The sequence below is a fragment of the Sinohyriopsis cumingii genome, chromosome 9, assembly GCF_028554795.1.
Source record: "Sinohyriopsis cumingii isolate HCF-2022 chromosome 9, ASM2855479v2, whole genome shotgun sequence".
In the NCBI taxonomy this organism is placed as follows: Eukaryota; Metazoa; Mollusca; class Bivalvia; order Unionida; family Unionidae; genus Sinohyriopsis; species Sinohyriopsis cumingii.
Genome location: NC_142969.1, coordinates 108,225,041 through 108,251,216, shown reverse-complemented (window position 1 = coordinate 108,251,216; position 26,176 = coordinate 108,225,041). Strand labels below are relative to the sequence as shown.

Below are 26,176 nucleotides of genomic sequence, written 5' to 3'. Positions count from 1 at the left end.
ACTAACTAAGTATCATAAGAAAACTTCTAGTGTAAATTCCATGTCAACGTCCATTTGGGATGAGTAGAGATAACAACATTGTTAAGATATGACTTAACTTTCCGTTGAGGAGAAGCAACAAGATTTTCAAGATGGCTTCTGTGGTGACCATATTGAATATCAGATTGGCACCATTTTCATTTACAACCAACTAGACACAAGAAGTCTTTTATTGAAATAAATATACAACCATCCATTCAGGAGTAGCAGTAACAAGATTTTTAAGGTGGCCATATTGAAAATCCCATGTTGATATGACCATCCTTTCAGAAGGAGTAGAGATAACATAATTGTCAAGATGGCTGCTGTGGTGGCCATATTAGATGTCAGATCAGCCCCATTTTCATTTAGATTAAGAACATCGCAAGACATGAAAAAAATCTTCTAGTGATCATCCCATGTTGATATGACCAACCATGTTGGAGAAGTAACAGTAATAAGGATTTCAAGATGACCTCTGTGATGACTATAATGGACATCAGATCAGCGCCGTTATTATACAGGACCAACTAGATCCTATAAGAAGTCTCTCAGTGAAAACCCCATCTTGAAATGACCATCCATTCAGGTGGAGTTGCAATAGCAAGATTTTCAAGATGACTGCCATGGCAGCCATACTGGATATCAGACTGGCACAATTTCATTTTGGGGGCAGCAAGACATAATAAGAAGTCTTTTAGTGAAAACCCCAAGTTTATATAATCATTCATTCAGAATTAGGTAATGATGAGATTTTCAAGATGTTGGCGATATCAGACATCAGATTGGCACTGTTTTCATTTTGGGCCAACAAGCCATCGTATTAAGTCATTTAGTAAAACCCTATGTTGATATGAACATCCATGTAGGAAAACTAATGATACAATGTTCAAGATGGCCACTGTGTTGGCCATATTGGACATCAGATTGGTACTATTTTCATTTAGGACCAACTAGACATCATAAGAAGTCTTTCACTGAAACGTCATATTGATATGACCATCCATTCAGAAATAGCAATGATAAGATTTCTAAGATGGCTCCAATGGTGGACATATTAGATGTCCAAGCAGTACCATTTTCATTTAGGACCAACTAGACCATCAGATGAAGGTGTGTGTAAAGTTTCAGTGTAATCCTGCAAACCTGTGCTGATGGACAGATGGACAATGGACAGCAGACCACCCTATAAGCTCCTCTAGTCATTGACCATTGGAGCTACTGACAATTGCCCCTGTAAACCTTGCCGAGACTGTCAAATGAAGTTTAGACATACCAAATCGAATAAGTTACTGTTTTAATAGAAAATGGTAACCTGTGTACCTAAGGTAAGTCTGGTTTATTACTCAAATTTAACCATAAAAATGAAATTACTGCAGAAAACTGCTTGTGTACATTTATTACCTATATTCATAACTATTAAACATACAATATATGTTTTGTGGTATTCTTATTTGAGCCTGGGCCTATCATAGCACATTTGCTATATCTACATCAAGAAGGACACTTGTTTGAGCATAAGCCTATCATAGCACATTTATGGTACTTACATCAAGAAGGACTTGTTTAAGCATAGGCCTATCATAGTAGATTTATGGTACCTACATCAAGAAGGACTTGTTTAAGCATAGGCCTATCATAGCAGATTTATGGTACTTACATCAAGAAGGACTTGTTTGAGCATAGGCCTATCATAGCAGATTTATGGTACTTACATCAAGAAGGACTTGTTTGAGCATAGGCTTATCATAGCAGATTTATGGTACCTGAATCAAGAAGGACACAAGTTTGAGCATAGGCCCATCATAGCAGATTTATGGTACCTGAATCAAGAAGGACACAAGTTTTTGCATAGGCCTATCATAGCAGATTTATGGTACTTACATCAAGAAGGACTTGTTTGAGCATAGGCTTATCATAGCAGATTTATGGTACCTGAATCAAGAAGGACTTGTTTGAGCATAGGCCTATCATAGCAGATTTATGGTACCTGAATCAAGAAGGACTTGTTTGAGCATAGGCCTATCATAGCAGATTTATGGTACCTGAATCAAGAAGGACACTTGTTTGAACATGGACCCATCATTGCAGATTTATGGTACCTGAATCAAGAAGGACACTTGTTTGAACATAGGCCTATCATAGCAGATTTATGGTACCTGAATCAAGAAGGACACTTGTTTGAGCATAGGCCTATCATAGCAGATTTATGGTACCTGAATCAAGAAGGACTTGTTTAAGCATAGGCCTCTCATAGCAGATTTATGGTACCAACATCAAGAAGGACACTTGTTTGAACATGGACCTATCATAGCAGATTTATGGTAACTGAATCAAGAAGGACACTTGTTTGAACATGGACCTATCATAGCAGATTTATGGTAACTACATCAAGAAGGACTTAACTGAACATGAACCTATCATAGCAGATTTATGTACCTGAATCAAGAAGGACACTTGTTTGAGCATAGGCCTATCATAGCAGATATATGGTACCTGAATCAAAAAGCTGACTGAATATCCTACATTAAAAAGCCTGGAGTGCAGATCTCCTGGTCATCTTTTTTTAAAAAGAATACATTGCTGAATCTGTCACAAATTACATGGATTGATGATTTATATTGGTACATATTTTAATGGCTGTTTGTATGTAACAATGATTATAAATAACATTGCATATAATTTGTAGATCATGCCATGAGACCGAGGGTCCAAAGCAATTATTAATCAGGTAACATCATGTTATGTTACAATTACTGCAAAATGCTGAAACATCATTTCCTGTTTATAACCACTTTTGTTCTGGCTGAGCCCAACCAGTTATGGCTTTGATGTCATTCTGATTTCCAAGTATTAGATGTTCTGCAAAAATTGCTCCATTACCCACTTGAATGCCATAGGACTCTGTCAGTCTCGTAATATGTATCTCTTGCATATACAATCACACTGTCTTCACTGCCACCCCTTAGATAATACACAAGCGTCCTCCTATGACAGGTGGTTGCTTACTGAAGATTTATTTGTACACTAAACAGGTGTACAGGATCTTAAAATGATAGTTAAGACAGTTGATCACTTAACAGAGGTGACCTTGATGGATGGTTTGACAGTATATTTTAGCACTGCCTTGCATGAAGAAAAGTAGGCTTCCACGTTGTAGACATTGTAGTCTCCACATACGACTTGCCATTTTGGTCAGTGATGTTATGCAGTGTTTAGGAGATAAAAAAAGAGTGAAGCCACACAAAAGCAAAATTATAACACTTGCCAGAATGAAATGAAAAGCTTATTTTGAGACTCCTTTTGTTTTTATATTGTGGGGCTTGGGTTAAAACCTACCAATCTATGCCTCACACAAAATACCGATTGTTATGGACAGGTTTAACTATTTGTTAATTCATTATGTCTTAACATCACAGATTTCATTCCTGTTCAATAATTTTAAAAGGACTTATGAATCAGAATCATATTTGAAAAAGTCGATTTTTTAAAACAAAAAGATTTAAGTAAAGTTCAAAATTTCCACCTACTTCTGTGAATATTTTACAAACCCTGAATGACAGAAGTTTGCCTTTGCATTATGATCAAAGTCCATTATGGTCAAAGTCCATTATGATCAAAGTCCATTGATGGACATCATGGACTGGAATCAAATTAAGTTAAATCCATGATACTGATGAACATATGTAAAATTTGATTTTGACCTAATTATGATAAAATTGGAGTTACGGTCCTTGTTGAACTTGTCAGTAAATTGTACTAGTATCATGGATTCTGTTACTGTTAAGTAACTTTTGAAAGACTTTCGAAATTGTAACCAAATTTGATAAAAGGGTTTACATTGAAAATACCAAGATCAAGTTTGCTTTTGACTTTATGGAGGTCTATATTTAACTGAGTTAAAGCCATGGTTAATATAACCTTGATACAACCTTGATATAACCTTGAAAACTCCTTGAATTTGAGTGTTTGCTTTCAAAAATCATTGAATTTATAAAATTGGTTTTATCATTCAAAAGTCATTGAAACAACTCCTTTAGTTGGGCAAAAAGAACTCATTGAATTTATCTGAAAGAGTGAAAAACAAATAAACTGAATAAAATAGTCAACTTTTAAAAATTCAAAATGTTACTATTTGATAAAGAATGAATCAATAAATAAAACAATACAATTGGATGGATCAAATGACAAACAATACAATTGGATGGATCAAATGACAAACAATACAATTGGATGGATCAAATGACAGACAATACAATTGGATGGATCAAAGGACAGACAATACAATAGGATGGATCAAATGACAAACAATACCATTGGATGGATCAAATGACAGACAATACTGGTAGTTGACAAAATAACTTTTTCATTTCTGTAGATCGAAATACTTCTTGAAAACCTATGGAAGTCATTGAAACAATTCTCAGAGATGAATGAGCCATGGAACTCATTTGGTGTAAAAGAGTTTGTCCTCTAATGACCAATTATGTCTCAAAATAATGTCTTTTGAAGGACTCCATGACTTGAAACAAAACTACATGGGATTGGTTGTTTTAAAGCAAGAATATGCCTCCCTCCCCACCAGGACAGTTCAAATCAATGTGTTGCAGAGAAAAGCAAAATCATGCTCAGTACAGTGAAGATTTGTGCCTTGATGGAAAAGTCATTATCTAACCAAGATATTCCAAATATCATAAGACTAAACCTGACTCACATTAGGTTCTGGTGATCCAAAACAGATTTGCAATGTCTAAAGTTGATATTTTGTGCAAAGTAGTGGATTTTCACTTTTGTGTAAGATATCATGTACAAAGGAGTGGATATTGACTTGTGTATAAAATGTCATGGACAAAGGGATGGATCTTTACTGGTATATTAGATGTCATGTACAAAGGAGTGGACACTGACTTGTGTGTAAGATGTTTTGGACAAAGGAGTGGATAATGACTTGTGTATAAGATGTCTTGTACAACATAGTGGATACTGACTTGTGTATAAGATGCCTTGTACAAAGTAGTGGATATTGACTTGTATATAAGATGCCTTGTACAAAGTGGTGGATATTGACTTGTGTATAAGATGCCTTGCACAAAGTGGTGGATATTGACTTGTAAGATGCCTTGTAGAAAGTAATGAATGTTCATTTGTGTGTAAAATTTTTTGCACAAAGTGGTGGATATTTACTTGTGTACAATATGTCTTGTACAAAGTAGTGGATATTGACTTGTGTATGTTTTGCACAAAGTGGTGGATATTTACTTGTGTATAAGATGCCTTGTACAAAGTGGTGGATATTGACTTGTATATAAGATGCCTTGTACAAAGTGGTGGATATTGACTTGTGTATAAGATGTCTTGTACAAAGTACTGGATATTGACTTGTGTATAAGATGCCTTGCACAAAGTGGTGGATATTGACTTGTGTATAAGATGTCTTGTACAAAGTACTGGATATTGACTTGTATATAAGATGTCTTGTACAAAGTGGTGGATATTGACTTGTGTATAAGATGTCTTGTACAAAGTGGTGGATATTGACTTGTGTATAAGATGTCTTGTACAAAGTACTGGATATTGACTTGTGTATGTCTTGTACAACGTAGTGGATATTTACTTGTGTATAAGATGTCTTTTACAAAGTGGTGGATACTGACTTGTGTATAAGATGTCTTGTTGTTGTTGTTGTATGGTTTAACACCATTTTTCAGCACAAGATAGGCTATACATGGTGGCCAGTATAATTGGTGGAGGAAGAAGCCTGGAAAACCCCGGGAAGAACCACCGACCCACAAAAAGCTACTGGCAGGCTTTCTCACGTACCCACGTTAGCCGAGCCTGAGACTCGATCTCATGCAGACAGAGGTGAGATGGCAGTGATCCATAACGGTGAGTGCTTTAGACCACTCGGCCACTTGGGGCCCCAAGATGTCTTGTACAAAGTGGTGGATATTGACTTGTGTATAAGGTATCTTGTACAACATAGTGGCTCTTGACTTGTGTATAAGATGCCTTGTACAAAGTGGTGGATATTGACTTGTGTATGTCTTGTACAAAGTAGTGGATATTGACTTGTGTATAAGATGCCTTGTACAAAGTGGTGGATATTAACTTGTGTATGTCTTGTACAAAGTAGTGGATATTGACTTGTGTATAAGACGTCTTGTACAAAGTGGTGGATATTGACTTGTGGTAGTCTTGTACAAAGTAGTGGATATTGACTTGTGTATAAGATGCCTTGTACAAAGTCGTGGATATTGACTTGTGTATAAGATGTCCTGTACAAAGTAGTGGATATTGACTTGTGTATAAGATGTCTTGTACAAAGTAGTGGATATTGACTTGTGTATGTCTTGTACAACGTAGTGGATATTGACTTGTGTATAAGATGTCTTGTACAAAGTAGTGGATATTGACCTGTGTATGTCTTGTACAAAGTAGTGGATATTGACTTGTGTATAAGATGTCTTTTACAAAGTGGTGGATATTGACTTGTGTATAAGATGTCTTGTACAAAGTAGTGGATATTGACTTGTGTATGTCTTGTACAATGTAGTGGATATTGACTTGTGTATAAGATGCCTTGTACAAAGTAGTGGATATTGACTTGTGTATGTCTTGTACAAAGTGGTGGATATTAACTTGTGTATGTCTTGTACAATGTAGTGGATACTGACTTGTGTATAAGATGCCTTGTACAAAGTAGTGGATACTGACTTGTGTATGTCTTATATGCAGTAATGAATGTTCTACTGTGTATAAGATTTCTTTTAGGAAGTACTAATGTTGACTTGTGTGTAAAATGTCTTTTACAAAGTGTCAATGTTGACTTGTGTGTAAAATGTCTTTTAGAAAGCACTAATGTTGACTTGTGTGTAAAATGTCTTTTAGAAAGCACTAATGTTGACTTGTGTGTAAAATGTCTTGTACTAAGTAGTGACTGTTCATTTGTAACAACCTTGGAAACCACTGCAATGAAAATGATATCTTTAGCTGTTGATAATATTGTCAAGCACAGCAATACAAGTTACAGTTAAATTAGTCTGTAATGGATGTACAAGGGAAGCAATACAAGTTACAGTTAAATTAGTCTATAATGGAAGTACAAGGGAAGCAATACAAGTTACAGTTAAATTAGTCTGTAATGGATGTACAAGGGATTCCGAAGCAATACAAGTTACAGTGAAATCTGACTATCAAGGGGACACGAGGGAAGCAATAAATATTGCAGTGAAATTTGTCTATATTGGACACACAATTGAAGCAATACAAATTATTGTTAAACATGTTAACAAGGGACCACTTAAAACTGTCCTTTATTGACAGGTGTAGTGTAGTTTTATTAGAGATTTATAAAATTAGTAACAAACTTTGCAAAGATAACGGTCAAATAGGCAAGAGTCCTGAGAACATAATCAAGAGAACATAATCCTGGGAACATAATCAAGAGTTGTCTTGTGACCTTGAACATACTAAGGTCTTGGTATCCTTCAAAAACACATAAACATACAACCAAAGGAGATTTGGGTTCCACTGATTTCTTGTTTATGCCAAGCAGGCCTCCTTTACCTGCCACAACATACAGCCCCTTAAAAGAACGTCATTCTGTAACTGAAAATTTTCTCAAGGTCACAGAAAATAATTTTGTCTTGATATCCACCAAAGCCATCTATATATTAAATCTGGTCCACTTGGTCAAACCATATTACGATATGAAGCTGGTGTCCTTGACATGTTTACACGCTGATTAATTCACTAAATATAAACTTTTGCTTACCTGACCTTGGGTCAGAGTCCCCACAACCTAAAAAAATCTTGGTACCTTTTTAAAGCATCTAAATATCCAATTAGGACTGGTTTGATTATTTAGATTCTGGAATACTTTGCCTGAAAGATATGTGCTATTTTGTGTGGACCTATGTTCTGGGCCAAGTTAGATTTTCATGTAATTCAGTATAAAATATTTACAAATATATACCCCTTTTGCCTTATAAAATGGGCACTGCATCCTGAATCAAGCTGTTTTAAATAAACAATGTTGTCTGGAGTATACAAGTCTTTTGGTCTTGTTTCTAATTAAAATAGATTTCTAAATGTACCAAAAGGTATCAATTTGGACTTCCAGGACTTAATTCAATACTAAAAAAATATTTAAAAAGAAAAGAAGGATAAGAAAAGAAATTAATAGCCATTTTAACTATTGGCACATGTTTGTGTGTAAAAATTTAGATGCAGTAATTACAATTAACTGAATGTAAAGAAGTAAATGTGACCTATTTTGGATTTGACAGTGTAGCCATTCTCAAGCACCATGTACTTCAAATGTTTCATGAGTGCGTAGATACATTGTAGAGTTCCCACAATTGAGACAAAATATCTTTAACATTTTTAAATTCATTCTCATTGCCAAAAACAATGATACAAAATTACATACGTGCTAAATGTATAGCCAAAGTGAGCAAATATACAGTCAAGACAAAAAAGAACATCCACAAGGCCATTTTAAGCTTTTATTTGACCTGCAGGTTAGAACAGGCCATGAATATGTGGTTATCACTCAATGGATAGATTGTTAAGATAAATAAGTTACAGTAGCAGTGATAACATACAATCAGTCAACTGTTCACTTGAACAAGATAAAACTTGGCAGGAAATAAAATAAACAGATGAATGAATTACAAAGTTAAGGTTTTTAAAAGAGGCAAAAATTCCAGTCATATACAGACAAATGTTAATACCAGTATTAAATTTTTATACGTTAAACAACATGATCTGAATCAAGAAAAATTTAAAATTCCTATCATCAAATGCAAAATTAGAGCATTTCTTTAATTGAAAGAAATGAAATAAAATACTTGCACTTTTGCATTAAGATGAAACATATGAATATGAATTTCTAAGAAATATTTTTGATTGAATTTTCATAAAATATTATATACATGTCTAGGGTCTCTGTAGCAGTTCTATTTCTACTCAACATCTAACACAAAATAAATTGTAGAAATAGTAAAAATGCAGAATCAGCATCTTTTAAGTGTTTTTATGGCAGGAGCATCTCCCTAGCAACAGTCTTTATAGCAGCTGGAAAATTCTGTACAACCCTCAGTGTAGGAAAGAAGGGGAGGAGGTTAGCTCAAATATACATCAGACTGTAGTCTGGCCTGAAAAAAAAGGAGTATTTTCAGCAATCCTTCTCAAGTTTTTCCATCATATTTCATTTTATATTATAAGTCACTAGTTACCATATATAGTTGCTTATTAGAAAAGTAAAGCTGCAAACTGCACAGACCTAGATCTGTCATCACATTATGTGCTGGCAGATCTGGTTCTGAGCAGTTTGCTTGGAGTTACCAGTAGAACAAACAACACAGACTCCAATGTACAGGCACACTATGCTACAACAGATCAGGATCTTTGTTGTTTGCAGTTTGACTTAACTTACAAGCGAGTATATAAGGTGGTAAATTATTAGTTTCCTCCTCTTCTTGTTTTCCACAAAACCCTTACGGTCCCCATATACTACTTGTCACTTGGTAAGGATGGCAATGAAGGGCTGTGGCCTTACCATCCCCATATACTACTTGTCACTTGGTAAGGATAGCAATGAAGACTGAGGCCTTACTATCCCCATATACTACATGTTACTTGGTAAGGATGGCAATAAAGGGCTGAGGCCTTACTATTCCCATATACTACTTGTCACGTTGTAAGGATGGCAATGAAGGGCTGAGACCTTACTATCCCCAGCCTTGTCACTTGGTAAGGATGGCAGTGAATGGCTGAGGCCTTACTATCTCCAGCCTTGTCACTTGGTAAGGATGGAAATGAAGGGCTGAGGCCTTACTATCCCCAGTCTTGTCACTTGGTAAGGATGGCAATGAAGGACTGAGTCCTTACTATCCCCATCCTTGTCACTTGGTAAGGATGGCAATGAAGGGCTGAGGCCTTACTATTCCCAGACTTGTCACTTGGTAAGGATGGCAATAAAGGACTGAGGCCTTACTATCCCCAGCCTTGTCACTTGGTAAGGATGGCAGTGAATGGCTGAGGCCTTACTATCTCCAGCCTTGTCACTTGGTAAGGATGGCAGTGAATGGCTGAGGCCTTACTATCTCCAGCCTTGTCACTTGGTAAGGATGGCAATGAAGGGCTGAGGCCTTACTATCCCCAGTCTTGTCACTTGGTAAGGATGGCAATGAAGGACTGAGTCCTTACTATCCCCATCCTTGTCACTTGGTAAGGATGGCAATGAAGGGTTGAGGCCTTACTATTCCCAGACTTGTCACTTGGTAAGGATGGCAATGAAGGACTGAGGCCTTACTATCCCCAGCTTTATCACTTGGTAAGGATGGCAATGAAGGGCTGAAGCCTTACTATCCCCATGTATTACTTGTCACTTTGTAAGGATGGCAATGAAGGGCTGAGGCATGACTGAATGCAGGGTTGGACTTGTCCACATCAAAAGATAAAGTCTTTTTATTCTTATATTTACGTGTCTTCATGCATATGTCTACATCAAAAGATATAGACTGTCTTTTTATTCTTATATTTATCTGAGTTCATGCATCTGTCCATATCAAAAGATAGAGTCTTTTTATTCTTATATTTATCTGTCTTTTTGCATCTGCAAGTTCTTTTTGTGTAGAAAATGGTATTTATCCTCAGATTGAATTACAGAAAGAATACATACCTACTGTGTTCTGTGTAATGATGATACTAATAACAAACAGGCCGCATTATCTCTCCATTTATACATGGCAAAGAAGTAAATATAAAAGGAAATGTACGGGTCCTAAATCATGTAGATATCATTAGTTTACTGTAAATTAACCTACATAGCATCTTTGGGGATAAAAGTACAACTTTATGTGTTACTGGTAATTTGTATGGGGTACATTATTATGAAATAAACCTCTCTCTTGTGGATGGGCAAAAAACTTAAGCCAAAGGTGAAAAGTTTAGAAGAAAAAAAAAATATATATATATATATATATATATATATATATATATATATATATATATATATATATATATATATATATATATATATATATAATGTGGCAGTAACCAAACTAGCGGCTAATTTTCTATGGGAATTTTGTTGTTGTTGTTGTTGTGTTTAACACCATTTTTCAGCACACGATAGGCTATACATGGCAGCCAGTATTAATGGTGGAGGAAGAACCTGGGAAAACCCCAGAAAGAACCACCAACCTACGAGAAGCTACTGGCAAGCTTTCTCACATACCAACATTGGCCGAATCCAAGACTCGAACCAGTGCAGACAGAGGTGAGATGGCAGTGATCCGTAACGGAGAGCGCTTTAGATCACTCGGGTACTCAGGGCCCCATGGGAATTTTGTAACAAGGGGTGTGATCAGCATCTTCAAAGACAGGAACATGATAGGAAATTCTGCATTTAGCCATATATAATATATATATATATCTGCTACTGCTTCAAGATTGCACAACAGCAATACAGCTGGGGGCATGTTCCCATTTAAAGCGTTTACAACAGTCATATAGCTGTAGTATACAGCTTTAAGCCTGTACTGCAACCATATAGCTTTCAGTTAGAGCTTCAAGCTTCAAACTACAACTATACAGTTGTGGCTTACATTTTCAATATGTCTCACTCATAAAGGATGATGGGTTTCAGTTCTAAGCTTGCTCTACAGCCCAATATCTAGGGGGTTACAGCTTCAAGGCTGTACTTAAGCCATATAGCTGTGGGGTACAGCTTCAAGACTGTACTTCTTGGTTCTTTATGCAGAATATAGACAGAATTCCCGTTGCCTGTTCCCCAGAACAAGATAAATTTTACAACTATTCGCATGTAGATACCCTGATTAGATGAAATCTGTAACAACCTATCATGTCAATTTGCATCTCTTGATTTGACGAAAATATTACATGATTTGATGTGAAATGTTTTGAGATGAATATTATACTATTGAAATGACAAGTTTTGCCATCCATTTAACATGCTGATGCTGGGAAAATAAAAAGCTGAATGTGCAAGTCACAAATATTAAGTTTATTTGCCAGTGGGTAAGTATATTTTTGACAAATTCTGAAAGCTTGGAGGGCATATATGAAAGTAATTCTAAAGTACTGATATTTGTTTGAGAAACCTAGAACAATAACTTTAATTCATTTTTCAAACACATACTCCTTTTTATTACAGTTCATTATTCCCACAGAAGTGGAATGTCACAAAGATGAAAGAAAAATTAAAAATGGAGAATGAAAAATAACAAGATAACACGAAAATGTTTGCACAGAGAATATCAACATTCGGAATAAAAAAGCAACTAATTTTTTTAACTAACAATATTTCCTAAAATGAAAACTTAGTGCAAACTTGCTATAAAGGCACAGTGCACATAATTACCTAAAGTGTAATTCACCATTAGTTAATAGAACATAAAAAGAAATCAAAGCTTCTACAGTGAATTAACTAACATTGACATTTTGTCACATTATGCTGTGCAAGATTAAGGCAAAATGGAGGAAAATGCTGTAATCAACAGTGAAGGTAAGCTGTAACCAGCTCTGAAAGTAAGCTGTAATAAACACTGTAAGCTGTAGTGAGCTCTGAAAGTAGGCTGTAACCAGCTCTGAAAGTAGGCTGTAATCAACAATGATGGTAAACTGAAGATAAGCTGTAGCCAGCTCTGAAAGTTTGCTGTAATCAACACTTTAAGCTGTAACCAGCTCTGAATGTATGCTGTAACTAGCTCTGAAAGTAAGCCGCAATCAACATTACTACTGAGGTAAGCTGTAACTGATGCTGAAAGCTAGCTGTAATCAACATTAAATCAACAAGCTTGTCTGTAATCAGCACTAAAGTTGAGATGTAACCAACCCAGAAAGTAAGCTGTAGCCAACCATGAAGTTAAGCTGTAACCAACACTGAAGGTAAGCTGTAACCAACACTGAAGTTAAACTGTAACCAACACTGAAGGTAAGCTACCACACACATAAAAAGTGTTTTAGTGAATGTAGGACCTACCACACATAAAAAGTGTTTTAGTGAATGAATTTAGGACCTACCATACACAAAAAAGTGTTTTAGTGAATTTAGGACCTACCATATACAAAGTGTTATAGTGAATTTTGGACCTACCATACACACAAAAGTGTTTTAGTGAATTTAGGACCTACCATATACAAAGTGTTATAGTGAATTTTGGACCTACCATACACAAAAAAGTGTTTTAGTGAATTTTGGAGCTACTACACATAAAAAGTGTTTTAGTGAATTATGGACCTACCATACACAAAAAAATGTTTTAGTGAATTTTGGACCTACCATACACAAAAAAGTGTTTAGTGAATTTTGGACCAACCATACACAAAAAAAGTGTTTTAGTGAATTTAGGAGCTACCATATACAAAGTGTTATAGTGAATTTTGGACCTACCATACACATAAAAGTGTTTTAGTGAATTTAGGAGCTACTACACATAAAAAGTGTTTTAGTGAATTATGGACCTACCATCCACAAAAAAGTGTTTTAGTGAATTTTGGACCTACCATACACAAAAAAGTGTTTTAGTGAATTTAGGAGCTTCTATACATAAAAGGTGTTTTATTGAATTTAGGACCTACCACACAAATAAAAAGTGTTTTAGTGAAAATTCCAAGTCAATTATAACAAGGTTTTTAAGATGGGATCATAGCAGCCATTGTTTGGAGATCAGGTGGGTTTCACTTTTATGAGCCCAACTAAAACAAAAAAAGTATTTTCTTGAAAATCCCATGTCAAGAGAAGATGTGATAACAAGATTTTTAGGATGGCCACCATGAAGTAAAATATGGAATTCAGATGTGTTTCATTATTACTGCATATTGCAAGCACTGTGGCATAAACCCTCATTTCTATACATCCAACCCTCATTTATATGCATCCAACCCTCATTTCTATGCAGCCAACCCTCATTTCTATGCACCTTTGTGTAGAAGCAGCAATACAAGATATTCAGGATAGCTGCTGCAATATAGAGTACATGCCATGCACCCTGTTAGTGCCTCAAACAATGGCATTCTCTTTCTCCATCATATAGTCAAGTGCTAATACAATAAAACTTGCTAAAGGGACCACCAACACTTCTGCCGACAAAAAAGGTGACTTTTGTTGTACGTGGTCTCTCAAAGGAGGCAATTATTTAATATTTAACAACTGAGCCAATCACTTCTTTAAAAATCTGGTTTTAAATACAGGCAGCTGCAAAAAATGGGATGTTCATCTTACCTTTTATTTTTCTATTGCCATTGCAGTAAAACCTATGTATTAGTCATTCTTTCTTCAATTAGTTCTTTCACAGGTGTTTTGTGGTTTCTGTGGGCTCATGCCTACTGGGAAGTAGAGCACTGACAGGAAGAGAATTATGTGGAAATGAAAGTTCTTGAGAAGCAGAAAGACTGCATCACCAGACAGCATTTTTGCACTGCAAAAATTACCACTCTATAGAGGTTTCATTTTTAGATGGATGGATGGACGGACAGACAGATGGATGGCAAATAATCAAAGCTGTTAAAATATCAGGGTATATGTATTATGAATGTACATATGTGTACTACAAAATGCTGTGGAACTTCTCAGTCATGTAGATTGTACTTTGACTATATACAATATGTGTAGTGTAAGGGGACAGGAAAGTTATCTCAATCCATTGTGTTGTAAGAGCATTAAGTCCATCAAGTCCACACGTACACACACGTCCTAAAATAATAGGCAAATATCACGTAGAAAATATTTCCTGGTAATTAAAACCTCTACTGCAGAGGTGGGCAAACTTTCCAGGGCAAGTGCCGCATGCCACATACACAAATTTACACCTTGTCGCGGGCCGCATAGTTCATTAAGTAAAATAATTAATATTTGAAATAGCAAAAACAAAAGGCTTTTCTAAATAACATCTAATTAATTTTAAGTTGTTAATATTTGAAAACTTAAACTTCAAAAGAAGCACATTTATTTGATAAACAGTGTAACATAAACAGAGTCAGTGCAAATGATGACTTATTCCTAGGCCGCATGAAAACCCTTGGTGGGCCGCATGAAAACCCGTGGTGTGCTGCATGTGGCCCACGGGCCATAGTTTGCCCACCCCTGCTCTACTGTAATGACTTTTTATACTGATATATAATGCTATTTGAGATTGGAATATCATAAAATAAATTGGAAGAAATGAATTGCTGACCCCTTTACACTTTTGTTGGATCAGTTGTATGCAGCACAGTATGTTGTCATTTTTTGCTTATAAAACTATCGTGCATTCAGCATCAACTTCCTATACCAGCAGCCTGCGCTAATGTCTGTCTCCTGCCCCTGACATCACACATGCTCGGTTTCCGAAGATGAATGGAAATTATGCATGCAAAGAGGGCACGCTTATTTTGAATGATTATATAGAAAACAATATACCTGATGATCTAAGTAAAATTTTGGACATTTTAAATACTATAGTAATACAAACTTTGGACATTTTAAATACTATAGTAATGTAAAAAAAAAGCAAAAACCTCCAACGAACCCTTTAAATTGATATGACCAAATTGATATGACCATATATTCAGGAAAAGCAGTAACAACAAGATATTTAAGATGGCTATCATGGTGGCCATTGTTTCCCTTTATCAAATAAGATGATCAAATAGATGTCAGCATGAAACTGTGTGCCTATTTTCAGTGTTTTGTAAGGATACTGGTCTTGTATGGACACTGGTCTTTGAACAACGATTTTTTTTATATCTTGGACCTATTTTTTGCTGGGGAGTTTAGAGACCGACTGACCAATATTAAAAAGTCTCATTTCATAGTTAAGACTCATCTGTTGTTTTCATGTAGTACACAAAGAGGTACCGTGTTTGTGTAGAGTAAAGAGTCATCTGTTGTTTTCATGTAGTACACAAAGAGGTACCGTGTTTGTGTCGAGTAAAGATTCATCTGTTGTTTTCATGTAGTACACAAAGAGGTACTGTGTTTGTATAAAGATTCATCTGTTGTTTTCATATAGTACACAAAGAGGTATCATGTTTGTGTAGAGTAAAGAGTCATCTGTTGTTTTCATGTAGTACACAAAGAGGTACTGTGTTTGTGTAAAGATTCATCTGTTGTTTTCATATAGTACACAAAGAGGTATCGTGTTTGTGTAAAGATTCATCAGTTGTTTTCACATAGCACACAAAGAGGTACTGTGTTTGTGTCAAGTAGATTCATCTATTGTTTTCATGTAGTACACAAAGAGGTACTGTGTTTGTGTAAAGATTCATCTGTTGTTTTCATGTAGTACATAAAGAGGTACTGTGTTTGTGTCGAGTAAATATTCATCTATTGTTTTCATGTAGTACACAAAGAGGTACCATGTTTGTGTCGAGTAAAGATTCATCTGTTGTTTTCATGTAGTATACAAAGAGGTACTGTGTTTGTGTTGAGTAAAGATTCATCTATTGTTTTCATGTAGTACACAAAGAGGTACATGTACCGTGTTTGTGTAAAGATTCATCTGTTGTTTTCATGTAGTATACAAAGAGGTACTGTGTTTGTGTTGAGCTTTCATCATGTACATAAACCTGCTTTTCATTCTTGAATTATGTTATCTTTATTTTCAGGACATCATTGTCAATCTTTATTGTCCTGAATTTTTAGCTTTTGGACTTTTGTTCTGTATTGAACTATCCAAAATTTAAATCTTATGATGTTCTTGGATTCATCAATTGTAGTGGAGGTGGATTAGGGATAAGAACAAGAGATGCTGGACACATGACCATTACACAAGGTCTTATGGTCTTTGATCGGTTAAACTAAAAAAAACCATACACCAAAAATATTCTCTTCTACAGATAAAAATCCATATCTGATACCACCTTTTCAATTTTACTGAATAAAATTACCAGGTATCAAATAGCAAATAACTATCTCTGTCTTTTATTAAAAATTTAATTTTTCTGCAGGAGAAACTGTTTGAGGTCTAAAAATAGCATTCAACTCCATTTCAAGGCCAGTAAAAGACCTGATACTCCTTTGAAGTTAATGAGATCAAAGATATCAATTCCAATAATTTAAAAAGTAAAATCCCAATTATTCAATTAAAATTATATTTCAACCTTGATTTATTACATAATTTTAGAGCTGAAATGCAAAAATAAAAATTAAAAGAAATAAATCTTGGCAGCTGTGGGAGAATATATTCAAGGTATGGACAGAGAAAAAAAAAATGATTTTTTTTAGTCTGTTATACAGATGAAAGAAATATTTAAAGTCCTGAAATTTTCAACACCTGGCAGATTGTTTCTGGATGAAAGATGTGAAATGTTGAAATAAAAAAAAAAGTAGAAGGCTGAATTTTCAATGTAAACATCATTTGTGAAAATTGAAATTCTGAAGATGTCAACAACTTTATGTCCATAATCATGCTTAATATAAGTTGTTGTTGTTGTTTTACGTTTAACCCCATTTTCCAGCATGTGATGGGTGGCAGCCAGCATAACTGGTGGAGGAAGAACCTGGGAAAAATCCCAGTAAGAACCTCTGGCCCATGTGAAGCTACTGGCAGCTTTCTCACATACCCACTTTGACCAAGCCCAAAACTTGAACCCACATGGACAGACAGAGGTGTGATGGCAGTGACTGGTTGCTTAACAAAAGTAGGGTTAGGGTTAGGGTTAGGGTTAGGGTTAGGGTTTATCCGACTTTATGACACAACTACCATCTATACTCAGTTATCAGTTGAATGCAATTGCAAACTGTACAGACCCAGATCTTCCAGTGCATAATGCACTCAGAGTCTATGCAGTTTATTAGCAATAATCTGCAGAAATAACAACACAGACCCTGATCTGCCAGTGTGCAACAACAAATCAAGATGTATATTGGAAGACAGACACATATTAAATGTGAGTATATACAGTCTGATAGAGCTATGGTGAATTGTTAAAATTCATTAAAATTTCCTGCAACTCGATTCACAGCAAATTATCCAAGCTATTGCAAGAGATCATGTGACCAGTTGACTTACCCATTGTCTGGGATTACTGGGGGTCCTCGTTCTGCATCTGCTGCCTGCAAAGGTGATAAAATAAGATCAAGAATTATATTATAAATAAGAAACCAGTCAAATGGATAAATAAGACAACTGAATGGAATTTTGGGGAGGGGGAAATCTTTGTTCCCTCGACAAGTGTCATATAAAGTACCATCTATGGCAGAGATGTGGAAATTCAATGCCTGACTTGTCCTGTACAGCTTCCAGTACAATTTGGATACTTTACTTGTCCATGATCATGTAGGAACTTCAAACAAAATTAAAAATGAAAAATTCTCCAAAACCAAGACACAACCTGTAATGCCTGGTCCTACTGAATTCTGTGTGAAAGGCCTTATGCTCAAGGTAAAAATGAGAATTCTTTTGTTTATGTTTTTATTGGTCTTAATTGTACTTTTACCACATTACTGAGGAAATGGAGCCAAGTGCTTTCCAAAATCATGGCAGCTGACCAGTGCAGGTATCATACCTGTAACTCTTAGATTACAAACCTGATACTTTGGCCAGGGCAGGCATCATACCTGTAACCCTTAGATTACAAGCCTGATACTTTGGCCAGGGCAGGCATCATACCTGTAACCCTTAGATTACAAGCCCAATACTTTGGCCAGGGCAGGCATCATACCTGTAACCCTTAGATTACAAGCCTGATACTTTGGCCAGGGCAGGCCTCACACCTGTAACCCTTAGATTACAAGCCTGATACTTTGGCCAGGGCAGGCATCATACCTGTAACCCTTAGATTACAAGCCTGATACTTTGGCCAGGGCAGGCATCGTACCTGTAACCCTTAGATTACAAGCCTGATACTTTGGCCAGGGCAGGCATCATACCTGTAACCCTTAGATTACAAGTCCAATGCTTTGGCCAGGGCAGACATCATACCTGTAACCCTTGGATTACAAGCCTGATACTTTGGCCAGGGCAGGCATCATACCTGTAACCCTTAGATTACAAGCCTGATACTTTGGCCAGGGCAGGCATCATACCTGTAACCCTTGGATTACAAGTCCAATGCTTTGGCCAGGGCAGACATCATACCTACAGCCCTTGGATTTCACGTCTTGTACTCCATGAAAGAAGCTACCATGGCTTCCAAAACATTTTTTTGGACATCTATATCAGCGGCAAACGTGACTTGGTTTGTGACCAGAATTGCTGATTGGAGATTTATTAATTCCATGTAACCTGGTTTTAGTTTTTGAATGGGTTTAAATTATTAACATTTTATTCTACAAAGCCATCACACAAAATATGGGCAAGTGAGTAAAGTAAAAATTTTGGCAGCTTAATCACCTGTGGACAGGTGGCAATTTTTCACTTTCCTTACACCTTTAAAAATGTGTACTGGTCTTTAAGATGCATTTGTATAAACTGTCCTGCAATTTAATATTCATACAGCGACACTATGTACATTATATGTCTGACATGTTTTTTAGTCCTCTCTGTAGGAACTTTGATAGTTCCTATAACTGATACTTGATGTATATTAATTCTGGAGATTACTGATCAGCAGGTGTCAGTGACCTTTTGGTCAAGGTATGCAGTCAGTGACCTTTGGTCAAGGTATGCAGTCAGTGATCTTTGGTCAAGGTATGCAGTCAGTGACCTTTGGTCAAGGTATGCAGTCTTGAATTAATTCTCAATATGTAGAAACCAATATTTTATTATTACACTTACCATGACCTCTGACCTTTAAACCCTATATTTTTATTGGTTTCTTTATTACACTAACTGAAAATGATCCATAACATTTGACCAAGGTACTTAGTCAAGAACATGTTATTGATCTTTACCTTTGACCCATAGATGTATATAGGCCTTTTCCATACTTTAAGTGCACACTCTTGACAAACTCTGGTCAAGGTGCTTCATTAACAACTGATATTTTTTGGTAGAAACTATTTTTCTTCTTTCAGTTGCAGAGACCTTGATTTTGACGTTTTGACCCCAAATTAATTGTCTTCTTCCTTTTTCCAAGTGCATGTCTAGGTCTTAGATGTTGAACTAACATTACTGTGTAGAAACCATTTTTCTTCTTTTCAGTCACAGTAACTATTGTCCTTTTGATGCCAAGTCAGTAGGTTTTTTCCTTACACAAGGTGCAAGCAATTCACAATGTTTGGTCATGGCACACTATATAGATTTAATTTTATTTTACTGTGTGGAGACTATATTTATTTTTTCAGCTAGTGACTGTGGCATTTGACCTTCGATCCCAAAATTGATAGACTTTTTCCTTACTCCTAGTGCAAGCCATCCAAAATGTTTGGTAACTGCAGTAGATGATGGAGAACTGGAGTAATTGTGCAGAAACTCCATTTTCTTTTCTCAGTCACAATGACCTTGACCTTCAAACTTTTGACCTCCAAATCTATTGACTTCATCCTTACCCTAAGTTCAAGCCATCTACAAAGTTTGGCAACTGCCAGATGGATGTATGGACAGATGGAAAACATCATAACATAAAAATACTCTACATTATGTTAAGTTAATAAAAATGTAATTAACTTTTTTAATTAAAGATAATGACAGTATTATTTACTTACTGAAAATTATATTAGGAGGTCCTTATTAAACGACCTGTTTACTTCATATTTGTATCAAGGAAACTCATTAATAAGTAATTTGTTTACTTCATATTCGTATCAAGGCAAGATCCTATTAAATAATTTGTTCACTTCATATTTGTATCATGACAAGTCCTTATTAAATTTGTTTACTTCATATTTGTATCAAGTTAAGTCCATGATCTGTTTGCTTCATATTTGTATCAGGTCAAGTCCTTATAATGTGATCTGTTTACTTCATATTTGTATCAAGGAAAGTTCTTATTAAATAATTTGTTTAATTCATATTTGCATCATGGAAAGTCCTTACAAATCTTTTAACTTCATATCTGTATCAAGGAAAGTCCTTATTAAATAATTTGTTTACGTCATATTTATGTCAAGGAAAGTCCTTATTAAATAATTTGTTTACTTCATATTTATGTCAAGGAAAGTCCTTATTAAATAATTTGTTTACTCCATATTTGTGTAATGGAAAGTCCTATATGTACATGTATCTGAATTATCTGTATTCTCAAATTTCTTAAAACAAACGAGGAACGAAGATTCCCCTCCTTTCATTTTCTTAGTGAGCTGATCATGGAAAATAAGCATCTTACAAAACTGCATTGACACAGGTCACATATCCAAAGTTCTGGATTAAGGTCAGTTTTGGATTAAATCAAGGTAACTGGTAAAGACTGTACTTTGCCTCTAAAATATTACTGACTTCAATAAAATCTAGATTACTTGTACTTCATTGTTGTGATTGGCTACAAAACTGTCATAGATGCTTCCTAGTTACATGGTTAATATTTCTTGTCAAAGGTGCTTCCTAGTTACATGGGTAATATTTCTTGTCACAGGTGCTTCCTAGTTACATGGTTAATATTTCTTGTCTCAGGTGCTTCCTGGTTATATGGTTAATATTTCTTGTCACAGGTGCTTCTAAGATACATGGTTAATATTTCTTGTATGTACAATTAGACAAAGTATCTCTTATTTGAAAAAAATATTCCTGTTACATTAATAACTCGTAAATACTGAAATCACAGTACAAAACTATATTGTTCCTCTATCTGAAATAGAAAACATATATATGTAATTGTCCAATTAATGAAATCAGATGAAAACAAGAATTAAGTGGGATATTAGTTCATCCTACTCGGCTGTGATCTGACAAAAGTTTGATGTTGATAAGTATTTGGAACATGCACAAGGCAGCAAGCACCAAAATCATGCTGTTAAATTTATTTTACTGAATCTAAAAAAAAACACGAAGCTGGCAACAGCATGTACGTTGAGCCTGTTCCTTTATGTTAAACTGATCAAGATGTATCCACACACAGAGTAGTAGTATTATATGGCCAACTGTACACATCAAGCTGTATCCACAGACCAAGTAACAGTATTGCATGGCCAACTGTACACATCAAGCTGTATCCACAGACCAAGTAACAGTATTGCATGGCCAACTGTACACATCAAGATGTATCCATACACCAAGTAACAGTATTGCATGGCCAACTGTACACATCAAGATGTATCCACACACAGAGTAGTAGTATTATATGGCCAACTGTACACATGAAGATCTATCCACACACCAAGTAACAGTACTGCATGGCCAACTGTACACATCAAGATGTATCCATACACCAAGTAACAGTATTGTGTAGCCAATTGTACACATGAAGATCTATCCACACACCAAGTAACAGTATTGTGTGGCCAATTGTCCACATGAAGATCGATCCACACATCAAGTAACAGTATTGTGTGGCCAACTGTACACATCAAGATTTATCCACACACCAAGTAACAGTATTCTTTGGCTAACTGTACACCTCAAACTGTATCCACACACCAAGTAACAATATTGTGTAGCCAACTGTACACATCAAGATGTATCCACACACCAAGTAATAGTATTGTGTGGTCAACTGTACACATGAAGATCTATCCACACACCAAGTAACAGTACTGTGTGGCCAACTGTACACATCAAGCTGTATCCACACACCAAGTAACAGTATTGCGTAGCCAACTGTACACATCAAGATGTATCCACACACCAAGTAACAGTATTGTGTAGCCAACTGTACACATGAAGATCTATCCACACACCAAGTAGCAGTATTATATGGCCAACTATACACATGAAGATCTACCCACACACCAAGTAACTGTATTATATGGCCAACTGTACACATCAAGATGTACACATACCAAATAAAACTGCTATGGACAACTGCACTTGAGAAACAGATGATGGATGGATGGATGGATGCCAAAGTGATTGATATGTTGAGCTTTGACAATAGTATAATATACTGAACATGTATGTCATTTATTCATTACTACACTATATTTATTAAGTTTCATAGTGGACACCCCAACATGACTGATTACTTTTATGTGCAATTTCAAGATCAAAATAATTGCAACATTATGATCAACATTTGTCCATTATGAGCAGTTGTCCTGCTAAATCAGGCTGCACTATAAATGCAAAAATAAGACAGAAGAGGCCACTCATACTACTAGTTATAATGTCTTGGACAATGATTTAAGGGAGGTAACTCAAAATTTTACAGGTTCTCTATCTTAATGGACATAAAATTAGGATTATTACAGACTTTTATAAAATCTGGCATTCTGGCCTGGTTTGGCTGGATTTGCTCTACCTGTATTTAGGCTATCCTATAGCCAGGAGAAAATCAACTGTACATAAGTCAAAAATAGATACAGATTGCTCTAATTTTCAATGAAGTGCAATTCCCCCACACCAGGCACTATGATCACTCAATAATGTTTTAAAAAGTTTATACTAAAGCTTAAAGTCCTGAATATGAGAGAGAAAAAAGACTTTTGAAATCATTTCTTAAAATCCTGATGTACTACTTACACTGTTTTGACACTGCTACTGAATGAACTTATTGATGACAAGAATAAATATCAAAAACATTTATAAATCAGGCTCCATATTCTTCAAACTTTTCTAATTGGCGCTAACTTCAAATGATGCAGATATAAGAGTTAGTGAATTGTCAAATCTTCAATTCCAAGAACTACTCATTTACAAGTCATTTTTTTTAAAATTGATGTTTTTCTTTTGATTTTTTTTCCTCACTTAATTAGATCGTAATAGTTATTTGAAAGTGAACATTTCACAAATTCTGGGTAAAAGAGAGTGAAGTTAGAATGGTTGGAATATGAACATGTTACCCATGTTACAAGGCATAATCTAGTATGTCAAAGTCATGATAAAAAATCATTAGTGTATAACATGACCTTGACACCAGAATGAAAAGGGCAAAGCAGGCTTGTCACAGAATTAATTGTTACAGTTTCAAAATGATTCATCTGGTGCAAGAACAAAATCCATTATAAGGTTTAGGAAATTTAAAGATAATGAAAAAGTTTAATCCAACCTGCATGCAAATTTTTCTAGGACTGCAACCTTGACCTCAAGATCAATTCATGAAGTATCAATTTGATAATACTGGGTCAGGGTAAATAGTGGCCAGAGTCTGTTGACAATATGAGGAAAGGACAGACTCTGACCTGGGTCTTTTTTTCAGAATAAGAGGCTAGGGAAGATCCCAACCTGGGTCTATTGGAAAATACAGGGTCAGATGATCTACTGCTTATGATTATGTACACTGCACAGAAAAACAGTTTGTCTGAGTACACTTGTACAAGCTAACAGCAATCTGTATTTTCAAAATGAGATATCATATTAGAGCTAAGTACTCAATTAGCAAGTTATACTGTATAATGGACTTTACTAAGAAATGAATGATCAAGTTGAATACTGCATATTGTGTTATAGCAGAAATGTATAAATTGATATAGAAAGGTGAGTGGCCTAAGGTTAGTGGAAAGAGAAGCAAGTAGAGATATACAATAGACGTAAATGTATAGTTATGGGGATTAGAATTTGTACAAATGGGATTATTTACATTCCTTTATATATTGCATGTTAAGGCATGTGCATACATACTTTTGAAGCTATTAAATAAGTACTATAATTTAAGGAGCATTAAAATTTGAAAGAATAAGTGACATATACAGGATTAATTCCCCAGCTATACCCTGGGGCCATGGGGCCAGATGCAGAAATTTGTATTTTGTGATAGTGCCATTTCTAATGTGCATGTGCACTGTACCGTAAATTTTCTTGGCTCCGTTCCTCACCTACTTGTTCAATCTGATAGAATGTAAAATACATCAGAACATGAATGTCATCAATGCATGAAATGATTACAGGTATGACAGACAGGTATGAAATGATTACAGGTATGACAGACAGGTATGAAATGATTACAGGTATGACAGACAATAATGAAGCTGAGGGTATGAATTACAGGTGATTTTGAATGAGTGACCCTGTCAATCATTCCAACAACCTTATTTTCCCTGTATCAGATACAGACTGAAATCTAATATTTGTAATTCGATAACTAATTGGGTATTTTGAAAATAATATCCTCAAATAATATCAGACTACAACCAGCATTTGCATCAAGTAAACATGCATGGGAAACACATCACAGTAAAGTCTATTAAGCACACATTACGAAAAATGCTCACCTGTGCTAAAGTTGGTAATGCAAAAACATTAAAGTCTACCAAAAATATGACAGAATACATGTTAAAATCACAATGGATGAGAATTAATGCAGTTAAACCTACATTAATGTTCACGTGCATTAGGCAATCACCTGTCATAAACACTCATTTGTCTCCAAAGGTCATTTTAATTTTTGTTCACTTCCCAAAGCTGACTGTTTAAGACAGGCTTGACTGTATGTGACTTGAACAAAGGTAGCTTCAAAATTAAAACTAATGCAGTGGTACACGACTGATTGATCGAATGATAGCTTGACTGATTGACTGATGTCATATCACACATGAGTAGCTATTTAGTGCCTATGAGAGTCGAGCGACCATCCACAAAATACAGACCATGGCCCTTTGCAAGTTTGGACTTCAGAATTCAAACTGGATGTTAATAAAAGGTTGGACACATGGCTATGGAAGGAAACAGCATTTTGAGTTCAGTATAGTTGCCCAGCAGAGCTACAAAACTGAACCACAAACATATCTATATATTTTACTTATCTCATGGAAGTTCTGAGGAGTGCAGCATTTTAATATTTATTTGATATCACAGCTAAAAAAAAATTCTTAAAATTGACATTCTATGCATGTCTACAAAAAGGAAAAAGATTGAAAAAGTTGAGCTTTCTTTATCTGCTTATATAAACAGTTTCAAAGGCTTTTGTAAAAATCCAGCTTAAATTTGTACTTCTGCATCTTAAACTATATAATCACAACATACAATTGTGGCTTAAAAGATGTATAGAGAATTTGTGACAAATGTTTGTGTGTGACTTTTTGTACAAGTGAGCTTCCTGAAAAGGAACTAATATAAACTGTAGAAAGACAAACAAGCAGATCTGAAAGCATAGGTCCTACTTCCAATTTTTTTTGGGGGGGTGAACTTCTTTTAATTTATAATTTACCAAAGACAATCACAAAACTGTTATTTCT

At 35.4% G+C, this 26,176-nt stretch overlaps 1 protein-coding gene across 7 annotated transcripts in view; it reads right to left on the bottom strand.

The window, feature by feature from the left end:
- Positions 1-8,511: 8,511 nt before the first annotated feature.
- The window catches only part of LOC149792444 (uncharacterized), an 84,044-nt gene continuing 66,379 nt past the window's right edge, over positions 8,512-26,176 (bottom strand). For 5 of the 7 annotated variants that reach the window (XR_016423561.1, XR_016423564.1, XR_016423563.1 and 2 more), the window contains 2 exons: positions 18,042-18,085; positions 8,512-9,176 (listed from right to left, as the gene is read on the bottom strand). Coding sequence is in view for 2 of the 7 variants with exons in the window: in XM_089971021.1 (XP_089827147.1) it covers positions 9,149-9,176; positions 18,042-18,085 (72 nt within the window). In the remaining 5 variants the exon portion in view is untranslated. Of the gene's footprint in view, positions 9,177-18,041; positions 18,086-24,789; positions 24,831-26,176 lie in introns of all 7 variants that reach the window. The other 2 variants (XR_016423562.1, XM_089971022.1) reach the window with 1 other exon arrangement.